Source organism: Nerophis ophidion, linkage group LG06, assembly GCF_033978795.1.
Source record: "Nerophis ophidion isolate RoL-2023_Sa linkage group LG06, RoL_Noph_v1.0, whole genome shotgun sequence".
NCBI classification, from domain to species: domain Eukaryota; kingdom Metazoa; phylum Chordata; class Actinopteri; order Syngnathiformes; family Syngnathidae; genus Nerophis; species Nerophis ophidion.
This window is the reverse complement of record NC_084616.1, coordinates 49088016-49112413: the sequence shown is the minus strand read 5'-3', so window position 1 is coordinate 49112413 and position 24398 is coordinate 49088016. Positions and strand designations below refer to the sequence as shown.

Below are 24398 nucleotides of genomic sequence, written 5' to 3'. Positions count from 1 at the left end.
TTTCTGCACATGTTTCGCATTCAAGCGACATATATTACCACAACAGATACATATAGTATTAGGGCTAAACATAGTGGGAATTTTGGTGTAGTTTGTAAACATTCGTTAGTGTTTTAAAAGGCAATCCAGATATAAAATGTGTGTTTTTAAAAAAAATAAAGAGTACCGCTAGCATGGACGCGCTGCTGCTAGGTAGCCGAAGACGCGTATTTTACGTAAGCTGCGTCACTTCCGGTAGAGCAGACCCGGTTGAAGCTGCAGTGGGGGTAAGTTAGCAGGTCCGCCGAGGCAGCTCGACTAATAAATGTAACGGCGAGGGTTCGAACCCCCTGTGGGCTTCATTTTTGACAGGACGTCCCGGAGCGTCGGCACGGACACGACAAGCCAAAGTCCCGCTCCTGCTGGAGACGCTGGATAGCTGCCGCGGCTAACTAGCAAAGTAACATCCTCTCTAGCTGTTAGCATCTCCACAAAGCGGAGTTTGTGGAGCCTGCACACTCAACCTTCTGTCACTCAGCTACAGACGCAACACCTGCAGGATCAATGATGTCCGCTGCCAGCATTGACCCGCAGGTAAGCAGTGCGAATAAAAGCCCCGGAATGTAATTTCTCCAAGGAATCGACGTATATTTCCTCTGAGGCCAGCTAATTTGCTAGCTAAAATGCTGGGCTAGCTAGTAAAAAAAAAAAAAAAACTGCTTGTAATCAAGGCCTGCTGGGCTACAGTCCTCACTAGGTGCATTGTTGCAATAGCGTCACGCCGATTATAGCCTTTATGTAATGCAGCACTTGGATGTAGAAAATAGGATAATGTTGTCAGTCCAGCGAAGATAGCGAGTGGCATCCATGACCCATGTAAGCATTCATCTCCCCCTTTTTCTCATGCACCCCTCTACTCAGATATCGAAAGGACAGGATGCCAGCAAAGGTAAGAAATACTTTCACCAACTAATTATACTTTGCTGACAATAAACAAGCCACCTGACACCCAATATCTGCCACCTGACACCCAATATCTGACCCGTATTATGTCCATTTAATCAGGCAGTGTTTGTACATGTGAATTGAAATTAGGGCTGGGCAATATGGCCTTTTTTTTTTTAATATCTCGATATTTTTAGGCCATATCGCAATACACGCTATATGTCGATATTTTGCCTTAGCCTTGAATTAACACTTGATGCATATAATCACAGCAGTATGATGATTCTATGTGTCTACATTTAAACATTATTGTTCATACTGCATTAATAAATGCTTATTTTAAACATTCATTCAGAGAAGGAAATCACAACTAAGTCAATTGACCAAAACTGTATTTACACTTGACGAATTATAGTTGTCCATTCGACATATTCCCACTTGAAGCTTGGGATGTCCCGATACAACTTTTTTACTTCCGATACGATACCAATGTTGTAGCCTTGAGTATTGGCTGATACCAATATCAATACAATACAATACAGGCACAAATCCTACATATATTTATTCCTTATTTTGTTGTGTGGAATGTAAGAAAAGGCTTGATAAAGTGATACTGTTACTGATGTTGTAGTGTTAAAACAAAAAACAATAGTCAGCAAGAGTAGGTATAGGTAAAACTGACCCATTTATTATTAACCAATTGGTTACATAAATGTTAACCTTCCACATAAGAGTATTACCTCAACAAATCCAATAAAAACAAAATGTTATATTTAAAGTGCAAAATAACCACTAATACCAACATAATTATACCATTGAATAGAATAAATTGAAAATAAATTAGAAGACCCTGAAAAATAACCTAAATAAATCCAATTAAAAAAAAAAAAAAAACGTTTTAAAGTCCAAACAATTCAAGTTCACTTCAGTTATTTTTTTTTATTGTCAGCATATGTTGGATACAACTGTGGGCAGGGACAAAAACAACAAAAACTACACAGGGACGGCGTGGCACTGTGGGAGAGTGGCCGTGCGCAACCCGAGGGTCCCTGGTTCAAATCCCACCTAGTACCAACCTCGTCACGTCCGTTGTGTCCTGAGCAAGACACTTCACCCTTGCTCCTGATGGGTGCTGGTTGGCGCCTTGCATGGCAGCTCCCTCCATCAGTGTGTGAATGTGTGTGTGAATGGGTAAATGTGGAAGTAGTGTCAAAGCGCTTTGAGTACCTTGAAGGTAGAAAAGCGCTATACAAGTACAACCCATTTATCATTTATTAACCTCTTCGTGCATCTGGGGTATAGTTTTGTCTACAATGTAGTGGCAGCTAGGAATAATGTAGCGAGGTACTTAATGGATTAAGCGTTTAAACCCGACATTACACACCACCGACAGGGGCTGGTCATCAAGCAGAATAAACTGGGCTATCTTTTCTGTTATGGCCATTGCCTGTTTGCTGTCCCGTGGTAGTTTGTCACGTCTTGCAAAGCTTTCGGCCAGCGTGGTTTGCTGAAACGAGCCAGAGGTTTGTTGCTTCGCCTTGCTGCTCTCGCGAAAATCCTCATGTTCTTTTTTGTGGTGTTTTTTCAAATGTGCGATGAGGTTGCTTGTATTGAACCTTCCCGGTTCTGTCACTCCACGGGACACTTGCACCTGACAAATGTTGCATTTAGCAGCAACGTCTTTATCCGAGTTTACGTTAAAATACTTCCACACAGCCAACATCACTAGTAGTGATGTGCTTGCAGCAAAGTGTAGTGATTCACTACACTTTGCTGCAAGCACACGCGTTGTCGTCGTGATCACGTGGGCTGTGCATGCTGGATCAGAGACGCTCTTCTTCCGCGGCCGACTCCAACGTTGATTAAGGGGCATTGCCGCCACCTACTGTGTTGGAGTGTGATCAAACCAGAGTCTCCTATTATAGGAGTGCTGCAGCGGAAAATGGACAGCTTATATCGGAGTGCTTATATCGGAGCTTTTAGATTCAGTCCAATAAAATCCGATATTCACTTTTTTGGCTAATATCGGACTGATTTCCGATATCAATATCGGATCGGGACATCCCTACTTGAAGCCGAACAACTGCCAGAAGATGTTGTTTTTCTTGGGAATTAATTCTTTCTTCATTTGTTACCTCGTATTACCACTCGCACGGCTTCGCTAGCATCACAGCTAGCGTTAGCTATGCTGCTACCTCTCTGCTGGACAAGGGCGTATACGTATGTGACGTATGATGTGACAGTATGTGACGTGTGTAAGAAGGTGCGCTTACACTGTGAGAAGGAGACACAAGGAGGAGTGGTAGGAGCCTAACAGTGGTTCTCAAACTTTTTTTGGCATCCCCCACTTTGGACAAGGGGGGGTTTTCAAGCCCCACCAGCCCCCATCACCCCAACAGAAGACTAATGCCAAGCTTAACATTTTCAAATTCATTGAACATCAAGTAACATCAAGTTGTATACATTCAAACTCAATAACAAAAAATAACATCCAGTTCAATAATAAATAAAATAACAGTGCTGCTGTGGTATTATTTGCATCAAGTTTAATAATAAATAAAAAATACTTGCATCAAGTTCAATAATAAATAAAACAAAAGTGTTATAACTTGCATTAAGTTCAATATTAAATCCCAAAAATTGTTATAACTTGCATCAAGTGCAATAATAAAACAAAGAAAAGTGTTATAACTTGCATCAAGTTCTATAATAAATCAAATAACTTGCATCAAGTTCAATAATAAATAAAATAAAAGTGCCACTTTGCAATCTTTGCAAATAAAAAAAAGGAGGAGCTATGCATTTGCAAATCCTTGCGCAGTGACTCGCCATTCACAAAGCGGACGTATGCGATAAACAGGCAGGCAGTCTTTATTGCTGTCAGTAGCTTTGTCCACTTGTAAAGCAAAACGACTTTTAATTTTTTTTACGAGTTCCTCAAGATCACTTGCACGGTCGCATATACGTCTCGCAACTGTGTCGTTTGACAGTGGGACTGCTTTTAATTTTGCTGCGCTTGTCTCGTCAAGCGTGACTGACACCATGTCTATTGCAGCGGGGAGGATGAGCTGCTCAGCAATTGTGTGTGGTTTTTTGCATTGTGCAATTCTGTATGCAACTGTATATGAAGCCATTTGAGCGTTACTGTTTACTGATGCAGCTTTTACCATGCGCTTCTCCTGTTGACGGTACTCAGCCAGTTTTCTTTGAAAGAAATCAAGTGGCTTATTGATGTGATTGGGGTGTGTGGTCTCGAGGTGTCTCTTTAATTTGTTGGGTTCATGCTTTCTGCTGCTAGTGGTTTTAAACACAGAACACACAGGAGTCTCTCCTTTGCCCCCACCACCGCTGCCGTTAATTATCATAGTTTCTTTTCGGTTGGCTTTTTGTTTGATTAGGCCCGTCAGATTTTTGTTTCTCTGCAGGCGCGGGCTCTGGTTCTGGCTCGACGACCTTTGAGGTGCGAGTCACAAATGTATCCATTTTGTGTAATTGTGGTCCACATAGCCTGCTAACTATCCGTGCAAAAGTTTCTTCCGTTGCTATGTCTGTCAAACCTTCGCTCCTACCTACAAATTTAAAGCCGACAGGAAAAATAAGTAATTTACATTTATTTATATAGTGGATTTCAAAGAAAGAATCACAAAGTGATTTACAGTGTGTATAGAAAATGAAAGCATAATGAAAAAAATATACAAAAATATATATAAAAATATATAAAAATGTATAAAAATAAAGTGAAATTTCCTCCTGTTCCTCGCGCCCCAGTTGTCATGTTTCTATTCCCCACCAGTGGGGCGCGCCCCACCCTTTGAGAAACGCTGCTGTAGTGTAATGCCCGGAGCTAAAAACAACTGCGTGAGAACGTATCCTCGAATATCACGATATAGTCATTTTCTATATCGCACAGAGACAAACCCGTTATATATCGCGTATATCGATATATCGCCCAGCCCTAGTTCATTGGTAGTGTTTCAAAAATAGTGTTCCTGGTTTTGGGTGCTACAATTAATGACTAGGGCTGGGCGATATGGACGGAAAAGTATATCTCGATATATTTTTACTTAAACTCAATATATATCTCAAGATATTTTCCGGTGAAAGTATACATATAAAGATATTATTTTTTGAGTGAGATTCACCGAAATTGAACTGAATGACAATTGTTCTGTAAATAGTCAGTGGCACTTTTATTAACCCAGTTAGTCAAGATGGGTATTTACAGCACAGAAAATAAACACTTTAAGTAGCACATAATTCTATCCATCCATCCATTTTCTACCGTTTATTCCCTTTGGGGTTGCGGGGGGGCGCTGGTGCCTATCTCAGCTACAATCGGGCGGAAGGCGGGGTACACCCTGGACAAGTAGCCACCTCATTGCAGGGCCAACACAGATAGACAGACAACATTCACACTCACATTCATACACTAGGGCCAATTTAGTGTTGCCAATCAACCTATCCCCAGGTGCATGTCTTTGGAGGTGGGAGGAAGGCGGAGTACCCGGACGGAACCCAAGCAGTCACGGGGAGGACTTGCAAACTCCACACTGAAAGATCCCGAGCCCGGGATCGAACCCAGGACTACTCAGGACCTTTGTATTGTGAGGCAGACGCACCACCGAGTAGCACAGAATTACATAACATAAATAGAATAGAAAAATAGTATTTCTACGTAAAATAAATACCATAGCTGTGCAAATAATACAAATTTTATCAAACTCAGAATTTTTTTTTATTTGCATGCACTTTTTAAGACCCAGTCAACGATGTAATGGACTGTCACACACGTACGGTTCTGGTCAGTGCCAAGTAAGTGACTTGACTTAGTTGTGCATCGGCAAACATTTTTGGCAGCATTGGTCGTGCAAAATATGTCCAGCTTGGCAACTCTAAAACAGTTTTCATTTTGACTTACATGGTAAACAACTTAAATTAATGTTTTATCCAGACACATACATTTCTCGAAATGTGGCCAAATAGACGCATTGTGGGTTTCCTGGACGTTGCCTACATCTCTAAAAGAAAAATCTAAAGAAGAGTCTGCCATCTTCCACTAGTTTTGTTTATATATAAATCGTCCGCTTGAATATTCCCTCCTTTCTTCTCTGACTCTCTCGTCTAATTTGGGATGTGTGTTGTGATTTCCTTTCCTGTTTCGATGACCCACCCTATCTTGCCTCTGATTGGCCTCTCTAATGTTTTACCTTAATCTCAACTAGGGCTTGGTGATATATCGATATATACGAAATATCGCGGGTTTGTCTCTGTGCGATATAGAAAAAGACTATATCGTAATATTCGAGTATACGTTCTCACGCAGGACTTTTAGCTGCGGGCGTACACTTCAGGCTCTCCTCGCTCTTTCCTGTGTCTCCTCACAGACAAGCAGGCTCACATTCTTATATACGTCACAAGCTGTCACGTCATACTTCACATACACGCCCTCGCAGAGCAGAGATGTAGCGGCGTGGCTAACATTAACTGCTAACGTAGCCGTACGAGAGAAAGATGCTGCGGATCTGGTAAAAAATGAAGGAAGAACTAATTCCCAATAAAAACAGCAGGGTTTCCATCGTCTGGCGGTGGTTCGGCTTCAAGTGGGAATATGTCGAACAGACAACCGTAATTTGTCAAGTGTGGGGGGGGAAGCGTTGCTATAAAAAGTAGCATTACTGCTAATATGTAGCATCATTTGAAAAGTCACTCGCTAGAGAATGAAGAGAATTTAATAACCTTAGTAACATACCACATAGTGAAGGACGAATACTATTTGATTTCCTATTATGCAGCTCATTTTTATTTGACACTTAAAATGTCTCTGACAATGTTGCAATTTATGTTTTGGAAATGACTTGAATGTTTGTGCCATTGCTTAATTAATAACTTTAATAAATACACTTTTGGTCAATTGACTTAGTTGTGATTTCCCTCTCTGCATGAAAGTTTAAAAGTAGCATATATTAATGCAGTATGAAGTATAATGTTTTAATGTACACACATAGAATCATCATACTGCTGTGATTATATGCATCAAGTGTTCATTCAAGGCCAAGGCAAAATATTGTAATATATATCGTATATCGCGATATGGCCTAAAAATATTGCGATATTAAAAAAAGGCAATATCGCCCAGCCCTACTCTCAACCAACCCAATCATGGATGTTCTTATTCGTGCAAACACGTTTTGGAAGGGGAGGGATTTAGTATCCTGTTGAGAGGGAGTGGGAAGCGGGGGAGAACAAGGAACACAACAAATAAGCAGGGTTTGGTCATTTCAACGTGAAATAAATTATATCAATATTACAATATTTTCTTAATTCATATCATGTATAAAAATATATTGGTATATCTTACAAACTTGATATATCAAATTACATTTCCATATTCCATGTTACACACATGCAGGAGTTAAATAAATTCCAGGAGGGTTATGTCTTGCCAAAACACCAGTTCAAATTTGAGAGCAAGCTGCAACAAAGGGGAGTTAGTTTCTGGATACAGGGATGCTTTGAAAGCAAAACCCAAATGATTTAAATGGTAGCCAACATTTGTTTTTGTTTAGTTATTGTGTACTAAAAAAATGTATGTCGCATTCAATATCACACATTCATCATCTGATTTCCAATAAAAGTAGCTAATTGTAAATTGAACAAGATAAGCTTGATAATAATGTGTTGCGTTTATTTTGATAGACTTGCTATAAAATATTTCCAGTGATGTAATCTATGGTCAGTATGTAAAGATCAGGACTCGAAATCGGGTCAGAATCAGAGGCTAAAAATGTTGATCAGGAAATCCCTACACATAACTTTAGCTGCCAAAGTGCATGTAAACAAAATTATTCACTATGATAACTGACATTATGCAGCATACGCCAGATTTTTGGAAGATTTCAATAATTACTGTTATTAAGGAGTAATGCCATAATTAATTCACTTATTTTTCCAAACAGAATGTTCTAACATTGTTTATCAGACACTGTGTCTACTGCAGGTGTTGTTTGTTTACATGTGTCCTGCAATTGACTGGTGTCGATGGTGTACTCTCTTGCTCAAAATCAACCGGAATAAGCCATAGCTCACCTGCAACCCTAATACCAAATTATTAGCTAGATCTTAATTGACTTTAATTATACGAAATTTGCCCATCAGACTAATGAACACTTGACATGAGAGCAGTTTGACTACCCAGTTTTGTGCATTTTTGGCGCCCACGCTATTTAGTTAAACATTTTCTTGAACCGTGTGCCAAAATTCTTATGTACATCTGTGACAAAAGTTATATTTTATTGCAGCCTTTCCAGTTTCAGTGCAGAACGGCTCCTTGCACCAAAAGGATGCGGTCCACGACAACGATTTTGAGCCTTATCTCACTGGACAGTCCAATCAGGTGGGCAGCTTCTGTTGAGTTTTAGGACATCAAGGCTGTGTTCACACTGGTAATCTGCTATCAAAACAAATAGGAACCACTCCAGTGTCTGATTGCACACTCGATCAAACAAACCACATTATCAGAGCAAGTGTGAACACAGCCGAAATGTCATCATGTTGTTCCTAACAAATGATTGTGTTACTATTTGTAGAATAACAGCTATCAGTCCATGACAGACCCTTACCTGTCCAGCTACTACGCCCCGTCCATTGGATTTCCTTACCCCCTCAGTGAGGCTCCGTGGTCTACAGGTGGTGACCCGCCTATACCCTACCTGACACCGTATGCACCCCTCAGCAATGGAGACCACCATTTCATGCATGACACAGTGTTTGGCCAGCCGGGGGGGCTCAGCAGCAGCATTTATCCCCACAGGTTTAACTTTTTCCCAGAGAACCCGGCCTTCTCCGCCTGGGGTACCAGTGGTTCTCAGGGCCAGCAGACTCAAAGCACAGCCTATGGGGGGAGTTACAGCTACCCACCAAGCTCCTTAGGAGGCACTTTGGTCCCAGATGGTCAGACTGGTTTCCATAGCGACACCCTCAGCAAGGCCCCAGGTATGAACAACCTAGAGCAGGGCATGCTAAGCCTTAAAATAGGCGGCGATGTGACGGCAGGAAGCTCGGGTGTGAAAGCTGCTGGCTCGGTGATCGGCGGTGGTGCCAGTGTCGCTGTTGCCGCGGGCAACGGGGGCACACCAGTCGGAATGCCGCCTCCAAAGCCAGCATCGTGGGCTGCAATTGCTAGTAAACCCGCCAAGCTGCAGCAACAAAAGACCAAGAACAAGCTGGGTACGTCCATAAGTGGTGGACCTCTGCCCCCGCCCTCCATCAAACACAACATGGACATTGACACGTGGGATAATAAAGTGGTTGCCACAAAGATGGGTCCCCCTTTGCACCACCACCACCACCACCATCAACAGCACCCGGCGCAGCAGCTTCACTCTCATCCTGCCAGCCTCTTGCCTCCTCTTCAGCAGTCGCTACAGTCGGCCCAGTCTCTGGTGCAGCAGATGACTATGCAGGCTCCTCCACCCCCAGCCCTCCAGTCCTATCAGAACCACAACTCCGCTCCAGCACCTCAGACCCGCTGGGTTGCCCCACGCAATCGCAACTTGTGTTACGGCGGTGGAAGCTTGGACAGTAGCGGCTCCTCAAATGGCGGCGGTTTGGGAAATGGAGGCGTAGGGGGCGGCTGCTTGGGACTAGAGCCGGGCTGCGATTCCCATCCCGTCCTGGAGAAGCTGCGAGCTGCCCACAGTTATAACCCAAAAGAGTTTGACTGGAACCTAAAAAACGGTCGAGTGTTCATCATCAAGAGCTACTCTGAAGATGACATCCACCGCTCCATCAAGTACTCCATCTGGTGCAGCACGGAGCACGGCAACAAACGTTTGGACTTGGCTTTCAGGGCCATAAACTCCAAAGGTCCTGTCTACTTGTTGTTTAGCGTCAACGGCAGTGGCCATTTCTGCGGCGTGGCAGAAATGCGCTCGCCTGTGGACTATGGCACCAGCGCTGGTGTTTGGGCGCAGGACAAGTGGAAGGGCAAGTTTGACGTGAACTGGTTGTTTGTTAAGGACGTGCCTAATAGCCAGCTGCGCCACATCCGCTTGGAGAACAACGACAACAAGCCGGTCACCAACTCGCGTGACACTCAAGAGGTTCCACTGGAAAAAGCCAAGCAGGTGCTGAAGATCATCGCCCAGTACAAACACACCACCTCCATCTTTGATGACTTTTCTCACTACGAGAAGAAGCAAGAGGAGGAGGAGGTGGTCAAAAAGGTCAGTGTTACCTTGTTCCACATTTGAATTACCTTAAAATATATTTTCATATATATTTATTATTATTTGAGCTGAAATGTATGCAAACGTATGAATATAACAATAATAATAATTATGACACAAAGAGCCGCTATTAAGGGGAATAATTTTAGTTCTTATAATCTGCATAAAATTATTGTAATGTCAAATAGTGAATGGCACATTCTGTGAAACCTAATTGTTGGCAGTATAATATATTTTGTTAATGTGTTTGTTTTGCAGAGCTATGAACCTGCCACAATACAGAGCCGACCCCGACTTGATCAGGTAAAATAACAGTAATTTTTATTCAGGGAAAATTATTTTGGATGATATGTCAAGTCTTTTACATACTATATACCGTAATTTTCGGATTATAAATTGCTCCGGAGTATACGCCGCACCGGCCAAAAATGCATAATAAAGAAGGAAAAAAACATATACGTGGCACTGGAATATAAGTCGCATTTAACTTAACTCAACATATTATGGTAAGAGTCATTCAAGTAACTATAACATATAGCAGTGGTCCCCAACCACCGGGCCGCGGCCCGGGACCGATTGGTACCGGGTACCGGGCCGCACAAGAAAAAAAATAATAATAATAATATATATATATATTTTTTGAAGTATTAAATCAACATAAAAAACACAATATATACATTATATATCGATATATATCAATACAGTCTGCAGGGATACAGTCCGTAAGCACACATGATTGTATTTCTTTATGAAAAAATAAAATAAAACCCCGGTCCGTGGGACAAATTTTCAAGTGTTGACCGGTCCGCAGCTGCAAAAAGGTTGGGGACCACTGACATATAGGACATGCTATACGTTTACCAAACGATCTGTCACTCCTAATCGATAAATCCGATGAAATCTTCTTCCTCGATGTCGCTTCTAAACAACTCTGCCAACTCCAAAGGTATGCGTCGCTTCCTCTTGTCGTTTTCTGCTGCATATTTCAGTACGTCCAGCTTGTAATCTGCAGTACATGATTTCCTTTTCGGTCCAATTTTTGTTCAGCCCTTCTCAGTTTTTATAAGTTACCGCCAACGATGAAATGATCCATTTTAATAGCTACGGCAGTAAAATATAGCAGTTAGTATTCCATGACCCACAATGCATTTCTGCCATGACCCTACCCCGCCGAATTCTTATTGGTTGACGTATATGTAACGATTGCTGACGTGTGTGTGACGATTGCTGACATTTTCTTCCGCGAATTAGATAATATTATTTGATATTTATGGTAATGTGTTAATAATTTCACACATAAGTCGCTCCGGAGTATATGTCGCACCTCCGGTCAAACTATGAAAAAAACTGTGACTTATAGTCTGAAAAATACGGTAATGTTTAAGAGTAAGCCTTGGCCAATAATATAATTTGCTAGACGATATATTGTCCCACAAATAATAGCCGATAAACTATATTATCGTCAGCATTATATTGAGACCAAATTAAAGGGGTCATATCATAATTTTTTTCCCTACATTTAAAACACCGAAATGGTGCTTGTTTAGTCAAGAGTTTGCACAGATTATATGTTTTACAGACTCTTTTTGAGCCACTCTCTGACCGCCTAATCAGGATGCGCCGTTTTATGGGCGATCTTATTTTTACTCCATCCACTTTGACTTCGCCTTTCCCCGCACACTTTGTTGTAGTTCTTAGCTCTTCCATATTGACTCTATGGACAGATCATTTTCTTTTTTTTTGTCCTGTCCACCCACTTAGGGAAATCATATTGTTGATGTAGATGCCTATATCTGCTGTACAGATTTACTTTAGAAAAGAGAAGTTTAAGATACTTCTCTTGTTGCTTTATTTGCATTTGACTTTATTAAATTGATTTATTTAATGTTTGGTGCAGCCCGACCTGAGCAGGAGGGTATAGAACAGTGGTTCTTAACCTGGGTTCGATCGAACCCTAGGGGTTTGGTTAGTCGGCCTCGGGTTTGGCGGAGGTCAAAACACACCCGACTCATCGTGTAAATAAAAACTTCTCCCTATAGGTGTATTACGGATACAGCAGAAGTCACACTGATTTGCAGGTGTGTAATTTGTTGTGAGTTTATGCACAGTGTTGGTTTTGTTCTTTGAACAAGGTGATGTTCATGCACGGTTCATTTTGTGCACCAGTAAAAAAAAAACATGGTAACACTTAAGTATGGGGAACACATTCACCATTAATTAGTTGCTTATTAAAATGCAAATTAGTAACATATTGGCTCTTAACTAGTCATTATTAAGTACTTATTACTGCCTTATTCGGCATGGCCCTATTATAACCCTAACCCTCTAACCCTGGCCCTAACCCTTTTAAATAAGTGTCTGTTACTTTGAATATGTTCCCCATACTAAAGTGTTTCCAAAAACCTATAACTTTGTCTTGAATTTGAATTTTATTTTTCACGAAAGAAGGGTTCGGTGAATGTGCTTATGAAACTGGTGGGGTTTGGTACCTCCAACAAGGTTAAGAACCACTGGTATAGAAAGAAGGAAAAAAGGAAGCCAGTGGGGGGGAAATTGCGGGCACAAAGGAGATAAAACGGAGAAATAACAACAGAACAACATCAGCAAATAAGATTCGAAGAATGATAGCAGAGAAGCAGTTAGTGAAGTAAATATATTAATAACATAGAAATGACAATGAACATTATTGCACTACAAATGGAGCAACAAAAATACCAATAGCATTAACACTTGATAATTAATAATAATAATTACCTCCATTATCAACAATACAATTGTTTCAAATGCAACAACACATATATGTGATGATAACTTGAATTACAAAAGAAAGCAGATAAATGGAGGGTAAGAAACAAGAAAACTATATTAACCTTGTAGATTGTTGTACTAAAAATAGGTTAAACTTTATTAGTGTGCCATGTTTTACCCAGTTTCCCCTGGGAGGCACAAGGTTAATATGTTTGATGAAACGTGATTATATACATGATTGTATGTATGCAAATGTGCTTGTATATATATATGTATACAATATGTATGTTTGTACAGTAAATGTGCGCATGTGGATGTATGTACCGTGTGTGTGTGTGTGTGTTTGTGTGTGTGTGTGCGTGTATGAACTGTATTTGTGTATGTATGTGGGAGCAAATTTTTACTTATGTATTCGCGTATGTATGAATAAATCTACGTATGTATATATGCAGTGTTTCCCCCAGATAATTTGTTAGATAAGGTGGTGGTTCTCCTTGGGGAGGGGACCGGGGGAGGTGTTGGGTGGGTGGGTGTGAGGATCGGCCTGTCGCCATCACGTCTCCACCTCGTCGCTGCCACCACAGCCTTAGAGACAATAGACTAAAGACTGTGGTGAAGTAGGCCGGCTTTGTCGCGTGAAGAATTTTACAACTTTTGGTTGTGTTTTCCGCCCTATTTGCTGAATGGTGATATATCTCAATATTTATTCGTAAAGTAAAAACAAAACAGTCCTAGTTACCTCAGATACTAAGTATGTCATTATTATGACTTAGTAATTTATTTACTAAGTCAAAATAATGACTGACTGAAGGGCAGCACGGTGGAACAGGAATTAGTGCGTCTACCTCACAATACGAAGGTCCTGGGTTCGATCTTGTGCTCGGGATCTTTCTGTGTGGAGTTAGCATGTTCTCCCCGTGACTGCGTGGGTTCCCTCCGGGTATTCCGGCTTCCTCCCACCTCCAAACCCATGCACTTCGGGATAGGTTGATGGGCATCACTAAATGGGCCCTAGTGTGTGAATGTGAGTGTGAATGTTGTCTGTCTATCTGTGTTGGCCCTGTGATGAGGTGGCGACTTGTCCAGAGTGTAGCCCGCCTTCCGCCCGAATGTAGCTGAGATAGGCTCCAGCACCCCCCGCAACCCTGAACGGGACAAGCGGTAGAAAATGGATGGATGGAAAATAATGACTTACGTCAAAATAATGACTTACTATAAGTAAGCATTTCCAATAAGCGTTTGAAAAAAACAGTTAAAAGTGGGACCACATGCTGACATATGCTCAACTCATCATGCTTAATTTATTACAGCATTTGGGAAACCTGTAGTTGATTTTTATTATGTAAATGTTATATTTTTATCAACATGTGATAGCAGGGACCCTTCCGTTCAAAATTAGGCTGCTACATTACTAATGACTAATGTAATTATAGCTGAAAAAATAGTACAATAGCAATAGGAGAGACTATTCATCCCTGAACACCGTGGAGTTCATGTAGGCTTTATGATGCAGTTCATTTAACATGCTGTAGTTTTTTGCTGCTTCAACACAGCTCAATCAACACAGAAAAAGGTAAAATTAAATAACTTTGTTGTTAACTGTAGGTCAATAATGCTTGTCTTTCTCTCAGACAGACAGGGCTTTGCTGTCCGTAACACACACACACACACGCACGCGCACACACCGCAAAATGAGTTAATGTTACGCTAAAAGCTAATTAGCCTTCACCTCAATGACTGCGAGGGAGCTGAGCTGCCGCTTATGTTTTTAGAACGTCAACGGGCTCAGAGTGATATAACTAGTAGTTGACAGGGAGGTGTTATAATTTGGGGGAAGAGTCCGCCGCCTTATGCTCACCTGCTAAACACCTTTCTGCTCACCACAGCGCAGGACCGCTGACTCTATGCACTCTGAATACAAACTGCTGATTGGCTGTTACCGCTCTGCGTTTAACCAGTCAGATGGTTCTGTGGGTGGGACAATGCTGGGTGCTGCAGAGACGTACAGAGGCAGAACTAAATGCAGCAGCTTGTTAAGACTGTAGTTTTGGCGGTGGCTCTTTGTTGTTAAGGCAGACGCCTTAACAACAAAGCGCTGCAGGAAGCCCTGTATATGTATGAATAATTGTGTGCATAGGCGTATGTATGAATAAATGTACATATGTCTATATGTATGAATAATAGTGTGTATGGGCGTATGTATGTGTGTTTGTATGTTCAATATATTTGTCTCCCAGTAAGTGCGGAAGCCACCCAGAGAGTGCAACCCAAAACCGCAGGTGCGGTGCCCAGGGAACAAGGGACCAACAGCCCCAAGCAGTTGACTGTAGACAGGCACACCCAGCAGAGGACAAGGCACAGCAGAAGCAGGGGAGAACCAGCCTAAAAACTAACAAGAGACCTTACCTCACGCTGGCAGAAAGACGAGGCGCCCCGCCTATAGGGGCCCAGAGACTCCCTGCAGCCGGACGGGAAGTCAGCCCCACCCTACAAGCAACCGGGCCCTCACGAGCCCAATCCCCCTCAGGAGACCTCAGGCCGCCCCACCTAACTCGGTCGCAGCAAGACTGCCCAGCATGGGCCCCAATGATGGAGGTGGAACATCCAGCAACTGCCCTGGTAGATCCTCCCCCTGAGGGAAGAGGAAGGGAATAAAAAATAAAAGAAATCACAGATACGCCGGTACACAAGGTCACTACCGCAGCAGCTGGCCGCCATGCAACACTGCAGAATAGCATGCAATGCACTGATTGACGCGGGGATGAGACTCAGCAGGCCCCAACCAAGGCAGGCATCCGAAAGAGGGTTGACGGCGGGACCCAAGCGCCCCAAACACACAGATGGGCTGCAGTATTCTGAAACAGCGACCCCTGTGGGGCAAGCAGGCCCTCCCCCCTTCCCCCCAAAAATAAAACAGGATAAGACCCAGTTAGACCCACAGGGAGAGTGTTGCTTAAAAAGAAGGAACTTATTGACTACAGCGTGGGCTACAGCGGTGGATGCAAGTAAAGCACTTTTGAGTACTTTTATACCATATATGGATAATCTGCTGACGGTTTTCCCAAATTGTGAAGCCACCAATTGTGCACATTCCAAACAGCTAGTTTGGCAAAAGTATGAAGGAAGGCAAGATTGTTTTATAAATATCTCCGCAATGCCTCCAAGGTTTGATTTAAAATTTTTGGGACTTATGCAGATCCCAAATACACAACAGCAGGTATCAGTAGGTATGAAAAGTTGGTTTTGCATAATAGGCCCCCTTTAAGCACTAATGTAATCATAATAACAGTGTGTAATAATGCAAGTCTTCTTTTCAAACGTTAAAAACTTTAATTTTTTATTATATATATTTTTAGCATTTAAATTGGATGTTCAATAACTTCATTATCCTAATAAATAAGTAAAAACAATATGATTTTACTTGTATAATAAATAAAATGGACTCTCAATCTACTTTAGAAAAAAATTGCACCTAAATAAATATTGAAAATATTGAAGCAGTTTTTCCCCAGTGTGGACACTTACGACCGCCAGACAATTCTGGATGTGGATAGATCGAGCCGTTTTGGACTGCAAGATGCGTGTACGTTCGACCACCTCGCTAGCATGGAAATACTTCGCCGGCTACATCCAGCGGCCTTTGACGCAGCGGAGTATAGCACCAGCGGGGACCGTCCCGAAGACACGTAAGCGGTGTGATCGGAAACAGAAGCGCGAATACCGAGCGGGGCTAACAACATAGCAAAAGGTTAATCCCCACAGAACACCGCTTCCTTCCATCCTGAAGCTGGATTTAAATGGAAGACGCGAGCCTGCTAGTCTGGGTGAGGAGCCAGTTAAGTTAGAACAAGTTTTTCTGCTTTGACTGTGTCAGAGTTAGACATGCGTTCTACTGAGGTGGCAAATTATGATGTGTTCAGTTTATTGCAGCACCAAACAAACAATCGGAAAATTCCCGTCATATCAATTCCTAGATATGGTCGTAAATATTTTAAGTACACTACGCATAATAAACGCGACATTATTAATATTGCTACTACGGATAATTTGATCAAAAACTCCTCAAAACAGCCCTCCACCTATAATATGGGCGTTTTAAACATAAGATCATTGTCTCCCAAAACCTTATTAGTAAATGAGGTCTTTAGAGACAACAATCTTAACGTCATTGTTCTCAGCGAAACCTGGCTTTAACCAGACGACTTTTTTGCACTAAATGAGGCATCTCCTCCTAACTATACGATTTCGCATATTGCCCGTCCCCTTGAAAATAATAAATATAAATCGTTTGAGGTGCCTACCATGAGGTCTGTCACACCGCTGCCTCTATACCTGGCTGTTATCTACCGCCCCCCAGGGCCCTATTCGGACTTTATCAATGAATTCTCATAGTTTGTTGCTGATTTAGTGACGCACGCCGATAATGTAATTATAATGGGAGACTTTAATATCCATATGAATACCCCATCGGACCCACCGTGCGTGGTGCTCCAGACTATAATTGATAGCTGTGGTCTTACACAAATAAATGAACCCACGTATCTCAACGGTAATTTGATAGACTTAGTGCTTGTCAGGGGTATCACCGTTTCCAAAGTTATGATACTCCCGTATACTAAAGTAATTTCCAATCATTACCTTATAAAATTCGAGGTTCAGACTCATGTTCGGCAAGCTAATAATAATAATAACTGCTATAGCAGCCGCAAGATTAATGCTGCCACAACGACAACTCTTGCTGGCCTAATGCCCTCGGTAATGACTCCATTCCCAAAATATGTTGGCTCAATTGATAACCTCACTAACAACTTTAACTACGCCCTGCACGAAACCATTGATAGTATAGCACCGCTGAAGTTAAAAAAGGCGTACCTCATGATTTACAGAAGAAACTACAGCTCATAAATTATGTAGAAACCTGGAACGCAAATGGCACGCGACTAAACTTGAGGTTTACCATCAAGCATGGAGTGATAGTTTAATAACTTATAAACGCATGTTTACCTTAGCTAAAGCTAAATATTACTCAAATCTCATCCGCCTTAATAAAAACAATCCTAAATTTTAGTTTAGTACGGTAGCATCGCTAACCCAACAAGGGACTCCTTCCAGTAGCTCCACCCACTCAGCAGATGACTTTATGAAATTCTTTAATAAGAAAATTGAACTCATTAGAAAGGAGATTAAAGACATTGCGTCCCAGTAGGGGTGTAACGGTACACAAACATTTCGGTTCGATACGTACCTCGGTTTAGATGTCACGGTTCGGTTCATTTTCGGTACAGTAAGAAAACAAAAATATATACATTTTTTGGTTATTTATTTACCAAATTTGTAACCAATGGCTTTATCCTTTTAACATTGGGAACACTATAATAATTCTGCCTACATTAATCCACATTAAACTGCTTCAAGTTGTTGCTTTGATTAAATAAAATGAAAAAAACTTTCTTCTACATATAAAAAGTGCAACATTAAACAGTTTCCATTGAAACTGTTTAATGTCAACTCATCATGCTTAATTTATTACAGCATTTGGGAAGCCTGTAGTTGACTTTTATTATGTAAATGTTGTCTTTTTATCAACATGTGATAGCAGGGACCCTACTATTCAAAACTAGGCTGCTACATTACTAATGATTCATGTAACTATAGCTAAAAAATAGTACAATTGCAATAGGAGAGACTATTCATCCTTAAACTCAATGGAGTTCAATAAAATAACAGACAGACAGGGTTTTGCTGCCCCTAACACACACACACGCACGCACACACAGCAAAATGAGCTAACGTTACGCTAAAAGCGAATTAGCCTTCAACTCAAGCCTATACTGTGAGCTAGCTGAGCTGCAGTTTAAGTTTCCAGAAGGTCAACGGGCTCATAGTGATGTTTGTAATAGTTGTGACTGGGAACTGTTTAGTATAATTTGGGTAGAGTCCGCTGCTCCCTTGCTAAACGAATATCTCTGCTCAACGCTAAAGCATTGACATGTGTTCTGAATACGCACTGCTGATTGGCTGTTACATCGCTCTGAATACGCCCTGCTGATTGGCTGTTACATTGCTCTGAATACGCACTGCTGATTGGCTTTGTATGTAACCAATCAGATGGTTGTGTGGGTGGGACAATGCTGGGTGCTCACTGCTCAGACAAAGGCAGAAAGCAGAGCAGCTTGTGAAAACCTCCGCTTCCAAACTCGTTCGGTACACCCGCGTGCCGAACCGAAACCCCCGTACCGAAACGGTTCAATACAAATACACGTACCGTTACACCCCTTCGTCCCCGCTACAACTGGGTTCTATTAACAAAGATACGACTGTATATACTGCCCTCCAAAATAGTTTCTCTCGCTTTGATGAAATATCATTTGAAGAATTGTTACAATGTGTACATGGAATAAAACAAACAACATGTTCACTTGACCCACTTCCTGGGAAACTTATCAAGGATCTCTTTGTATTATTAGGTCCATCAATGCTAAATATTATAAACTTATCACTTTCCTCTGGCACTGTTCCCCTAGATTTCAAAAAAGCGGTTATTCATCCTCTCCTTTAAAGACCTAACCTTGATCCTGACCTCATGGTAAACTACCGACCTGTGTCTCACCTTCCCTTTATTTCAAAAATCCTCGAAAATTTTTTTTGCAGAGCAGCTAAATGAACACTTAGCGTCTAACAATCTATGTGAAACCTTTCAATCCGGTGTGAGGGCAAATCACTCTACGGAGACAACCCTCGCAAAAATGACTAATCTATTGATGGATTCTAATGCGTCATCTATGTTGCTGCTCCTCGATCTTAGCGCTGCTTTCGATACCGTCGATCATAATATTTTATTAGAGCGTATCAAAACACGAATTGGTATGTCCGACTTAGCCCTGTCTTAGTTAAACTCCTATCTTACTGACAGGATGCAGTGCGTCTCCCATAGCAATGTGACCTCGGACTATGTTAAGGTAACGTGTGGAGTTCCCCAGGGTTCGGTCCTTGACCCTGCACTCTTCAGTATCTACATGCTGCCGCTAGGTGACGTCATACGCAAATACGGTGTTATCTTTCACTGTTATGCTGATGAAACCCAACTCTACATGCCCCTAAAGCTGACCAACACGACGGATTGTAGTCAGCTGGAGCCGTGTTTTAATGAAATTAAACAATGGATGTCCGCAAACTTTTTGCAACTCAACGCCAATGCTGATTATCGATCCTGCTAGACACCGACCTCTATTTAATAATACAACTTTAACATTTGACGACCAAACAATTGAACAAGGTGACTCGGTAAAGAATCTGGGTATTATCTTCGACCCAACTCTCTCGTTTGAGTCACACATTAAGAATGTTAGTAAAACAGCCTTCTTTCATCTCCGTAATATCGCTAAAATTCGCTCCATATTTTTCCACTATTGACGCCGAGATCATTATCCATGCGTTTGTCACGTCTCGTCTTGATTACTGTAACATATTATTTTCGGGTGTAGCATTAAAAGATTACAGTTGGTACAAAATGTGGCTGCTAAACTTTTGACAAGAAAAAGAAAGTTTGATCATATTACGCCTATACTGGCTCACCTGCACTGGCTTCCTGTGCACTTAAGATGTGACTTTAAGGTTTTACTACTTACGTATAAAATACTACACGGTCTAGCTCCAGCCTATCTTGCAGATTGTATTGTACCCTATGTCCCGGCAAGAAATTTGCGTTCAAAGCACTCCTGCTTATTAGTGATTCCCAGAGCCCAAAAAAAGTCTGTGGGCTATAGAGCGTTTTCCGTTTGGCCTCCAGTACTCTGGAGTGCCCTCCCGGTAACAGTTCGAGATGCTACCTCAGTAGAAGCATTTACAGTGGGGCAAAAAAGTATTTTGTCAGCCACCGATTGTGCAAGTTCTCCCACTTTAAATGATGACAAAGGTCTGTTATTTTCATCATAGGTACATTTCAACTGTGAGAGACAGAATGTGAAAAAAAAATCCAGGAATTCACATTGTAGGAATTTTAAGGAATTTTTTTGTAAATTATGGTGGAAAATGAGTATTTGGTCAACCATTCAAAGCTCTCACTGAAGGAAGGAGGTTTTGGCTCAAAATCTCATGATACATGGCCCCATTCATTCTTTCCTTAACACGGATCAATCGTCCTGTCCCCTTAGCAGAAAAACAGCCCCAAAGCATGATGTTTTCACCCCCATGCTTCACAGTAGATATGGTGTTCTTGGGATGCAACTCCGTATTCTTCTTCCTCCAAACATGACGAGTTGAGTTTATACTAAAATGGATACATGGATGATACAGCAGAGGATTGGGAGAATGTCATGTGGTCAGATGAAACCAAAATAGAACTTTTTGGTATAAACTCAACTCATCCTTCCATCATTGAGAGCTTTAATTGGTTGACCAAATACTTATTTTCCACCATAATATACAGATAAATTCTTTAAAATTCCTACAATGTGAATTCCTGGATTTTTTTCACATTGTCTCGCACAGTTAGTGTACCTATGATGAAAATTACAGACCTCTGTCATCATTTTAAGTGGGAGAATTTGCACAATCGGTGGCTTACTAAATACTTTATTGCCCCACTTTAAGTCTCACCTTAAAACTCATTTGTATACTCTAGCCTTAAATAGACCCCCTTTTTAGACCAGTTGATCTGCCGTTTTTCTTTTTCTCCTCCGTCCCACTCTCCCTTGTGGAGGGGTTCCGGTCCGTTGGCCATGGATGAAGTCCTGGCTGTCCAGAGTCGGGACCCAGGATGGACCGCTCGTCCAGAGTCGGGACCCAGGTTGCACCGCTCGCCTGTGTATCGGCTGGGGACATCTCTGCGCTGCTGATCCGCCTCCGCTTGGGATGGTTTCCTGTTGGCTCCACTCTGGACGGGACTCTCGCTGCTGTGTTGGATCCACTTTGGACTGGACTCTCCCGGTTGTGTTGGATCCACTATGGATTGAACTTTTACAGTATCATGTTTGACCCGCTCGATATCCATTGCTTTCGGTCCCCTGGGGTTTCTCATAGTCATCATTGTCACTGTCACCGACGTCCCACCACTGGGGTGAGTTTTTCTTGCCTTTATGTGGGCTCTACCAAAGATGTCGTTGTGGTTTGTGCAGCCCTTTGAGACACTGGTGATTTAGGGCTATATAAATAAACATTGATTGATGTGGTCTGTTTTGTTGTAGTTGTGTTTTGTTGCCATCACTTTCCAGCAAACTGGGCATACTCACTCGTTCATCCATGTTAATGGGCTCATCATACTGATTTGTTTAAAGTTGAAATATTTCCACATCAGAACATTTGGCTTACGAATCTCTCTGTGAATAGTGTGCGTGTGTGTGCGTAAGCTTGCGGTCATCAGCCCACAGATACAAAGATTGTGGATGACTGACAAAGAGATTCACTTTGTTCATTTAATTGTACTATTGAAATAAACGCTCTCTTGTCCTAAGCAATGCACAGACTGAACCTTCTTACACGATTGAAAGCAAGAGACTAATAAAATAGGCCAACACAAGTACAGTAATACATGATTGACAGCAAAGCTATCAAGTTTATTTTCAGTTTATCGTTCAATTCATTGATTTGACTATTGGCCCAGCCCTATCTGAGAGTGAATGATTTTTTTTATAAATTTACCTCACAAACACTTAAATGAATCCTTGACTACTTAAATTAGTGCTGTACAAATAATTTATTATTGCTGTTGTCATATTATTGTCTAATGTCTGCAATGCGGTAGTATCCCTGCATTAAGCTTGTTTTTTTTTTCTTTTTTGCTCTCCACACAGGATCGTCAGAAGTAAACATGTGGCGCCTTGTGGAAGCTCAATGGCAGGTCCTGCTGGGATAAACACAATGAAACGTATTTAGATTTAACAAAAAGAAGAAGACACATGGACATGAAGAATATTGAAGACTAATATTTTTTCTATTTAATTTTGTCGACTCTGGTCTGTCTTAACCACGTCACTCACAGCTCCCCCATCTTTAGTAAGAGTGAAGGGATGAAGTCTCTTTAGTATGACATTCATTCATATTTAATTTTTTAAGCCTTATCACTGCCCTGGAACATTGGAAAAATTGACATAACCCTGCACGTCTGTTTTTAAGATCCCACAACAACATGCTGCTGATATTCAGTGACTGTTCACATTGTGGTTTGTGTGTTGGAGAAATGTGAAGTGCTTGTGTTGGTGACTCTTGCGAGTGAACAAACGTCTGCTATCTGTGTGTGGCCACTTGTGTTCAGCATAATTACGGAACATTTTGTCATGTCCATTTTAGGAATGTGTGCACCGCAAGTCTCCCTGCAGGCTAAATGTGCTAAAAGTTTCAGACGAAGATTTGATTGACTGATGACACTAATTTACAATAGAGCATCATGGTGGAGAAAGTTTGTTTGTCTCAATTGATTCTTCCTCTCCGCCACAGAGCCTTAATGTTTCTTTTCAGCATAGTTTCAGGGAATTTGTGTATTCAATTAGGGCCCTCTCTTTTCTTATTCAAAGAACGACTTAACAAATATGCTTGGCTTTTTTTCCATTAGCACTACATTTGGTTTCATTCATCTGCTTTTTTTTTCTCTTATTTACGTGTTTTCTTGCCGTCTTCTCCAAATCTGGAAAGCATGTAATGCTTTTAAAACTTTGTCACTTGGTTTTGTAGTTCTTTATTAACATACTAGTAGTATTTGATGATGGCATCATTTCCACTGCTGTGACCTTTCGTCATGCACCATCAGATAATATAAGCTTTAATGTACTGGCATTTTCTGACTACAAACGCCTCAAACGTTTAACTGTAGCATTATACCTAACTGATTTATTTTAAGTATATGGAAAACTGCAGAGACTAGCATATATGCTATATGTTTGTGATGTTTTTTTGTTTTAGATTTTTTTCAAATAACTTGCTGTATTACGTCTGTGTTTGTTAGAATGAATGTGTCAGTAAAGAGAGGGAGTATGACTGCGGTGCAACCAGAGCTATATAACAGTATTGGATTATAGAAAGTTATGCAAAAAAAATGTAATGTCACCCCTGAATTTAATATCATTGTATCAGAGGTCACTATCACATTCTTAGATTTGATCATATTCATTATTAAAGATATACTTATATGTTATGTCGCCTGTTTATTGTCCATGCACTAATCAAGCTTATTCGCCCTTTTACTTGACTTACCGTAGTTGTAAGCAAACTTCTAAAAAGTATCATTCTGCTCATTGTTTTTGAACAAAATATATTCATACAGCAATACAATGTACAAAGATTGTGCTTTTGTTACCACGATCACATTTACTGGAAACATGGTCCTTAATACAAAATACTCAGAATACCATTACTTGTTTTGTCACCTTTATTTGGTAAGTACCTTTTTATTACATATAGTGTATTGAAATCTTTAAACAATGACTAATGTCCAGGAAGGTGGCCGTCATTATGTGTTTTTTTACTAAGAGAGTTTGGTAAAAATAGTCTTTATTTTCCAGCATA

At 41.2% G+C, this 24398-nt stretch overlaps 1 protein-coding gene across 2 annotated transcripts; it reads left to right on the top strand.

Annotated features, from left to right (window-relative positions):
• The first annotated feature begins 207 nt into the window (after positions 1-207).
• Positions 208-24027, top strand: ythdf1 (YTH N6-methyladenosine RNA binding protein F1). 2 transcript variants are annotated; one of them, XM_061904059.1, is made up of 8 exons: positions 208-266; positions 352-439; positions 518-573; positions 901-928; positions 8223-8317; positions 8511-10148; positions 10410-10454; positions 22691-24027. In XM_061904059.1, the coding sequence occupies exons 3-8, from the start codon at positions 544-546 to the stop codon at positions 22703-22705; spliced, it is 1851 nt and encodes a 616-aa protein (XP_061760043.1). In that variant the 5' UTR covers positions 208-266; positions 352-439; positions 518-543; the 3' UTR covers positions 22706-24027. The 2 variants fall into 2 exon arrangements, with proteins under 2 accessions (XP_061760043.1, XP_061760044.1); XM_061904060.1 differs by lacking the exon at positions 22691-24027 and adding an exon at positions 15137-20824 and having other exon boundaries at positions 235-573.
• The last annotated feature ends 371 nt before the right edge of the window (positions 24028-24398 follow it).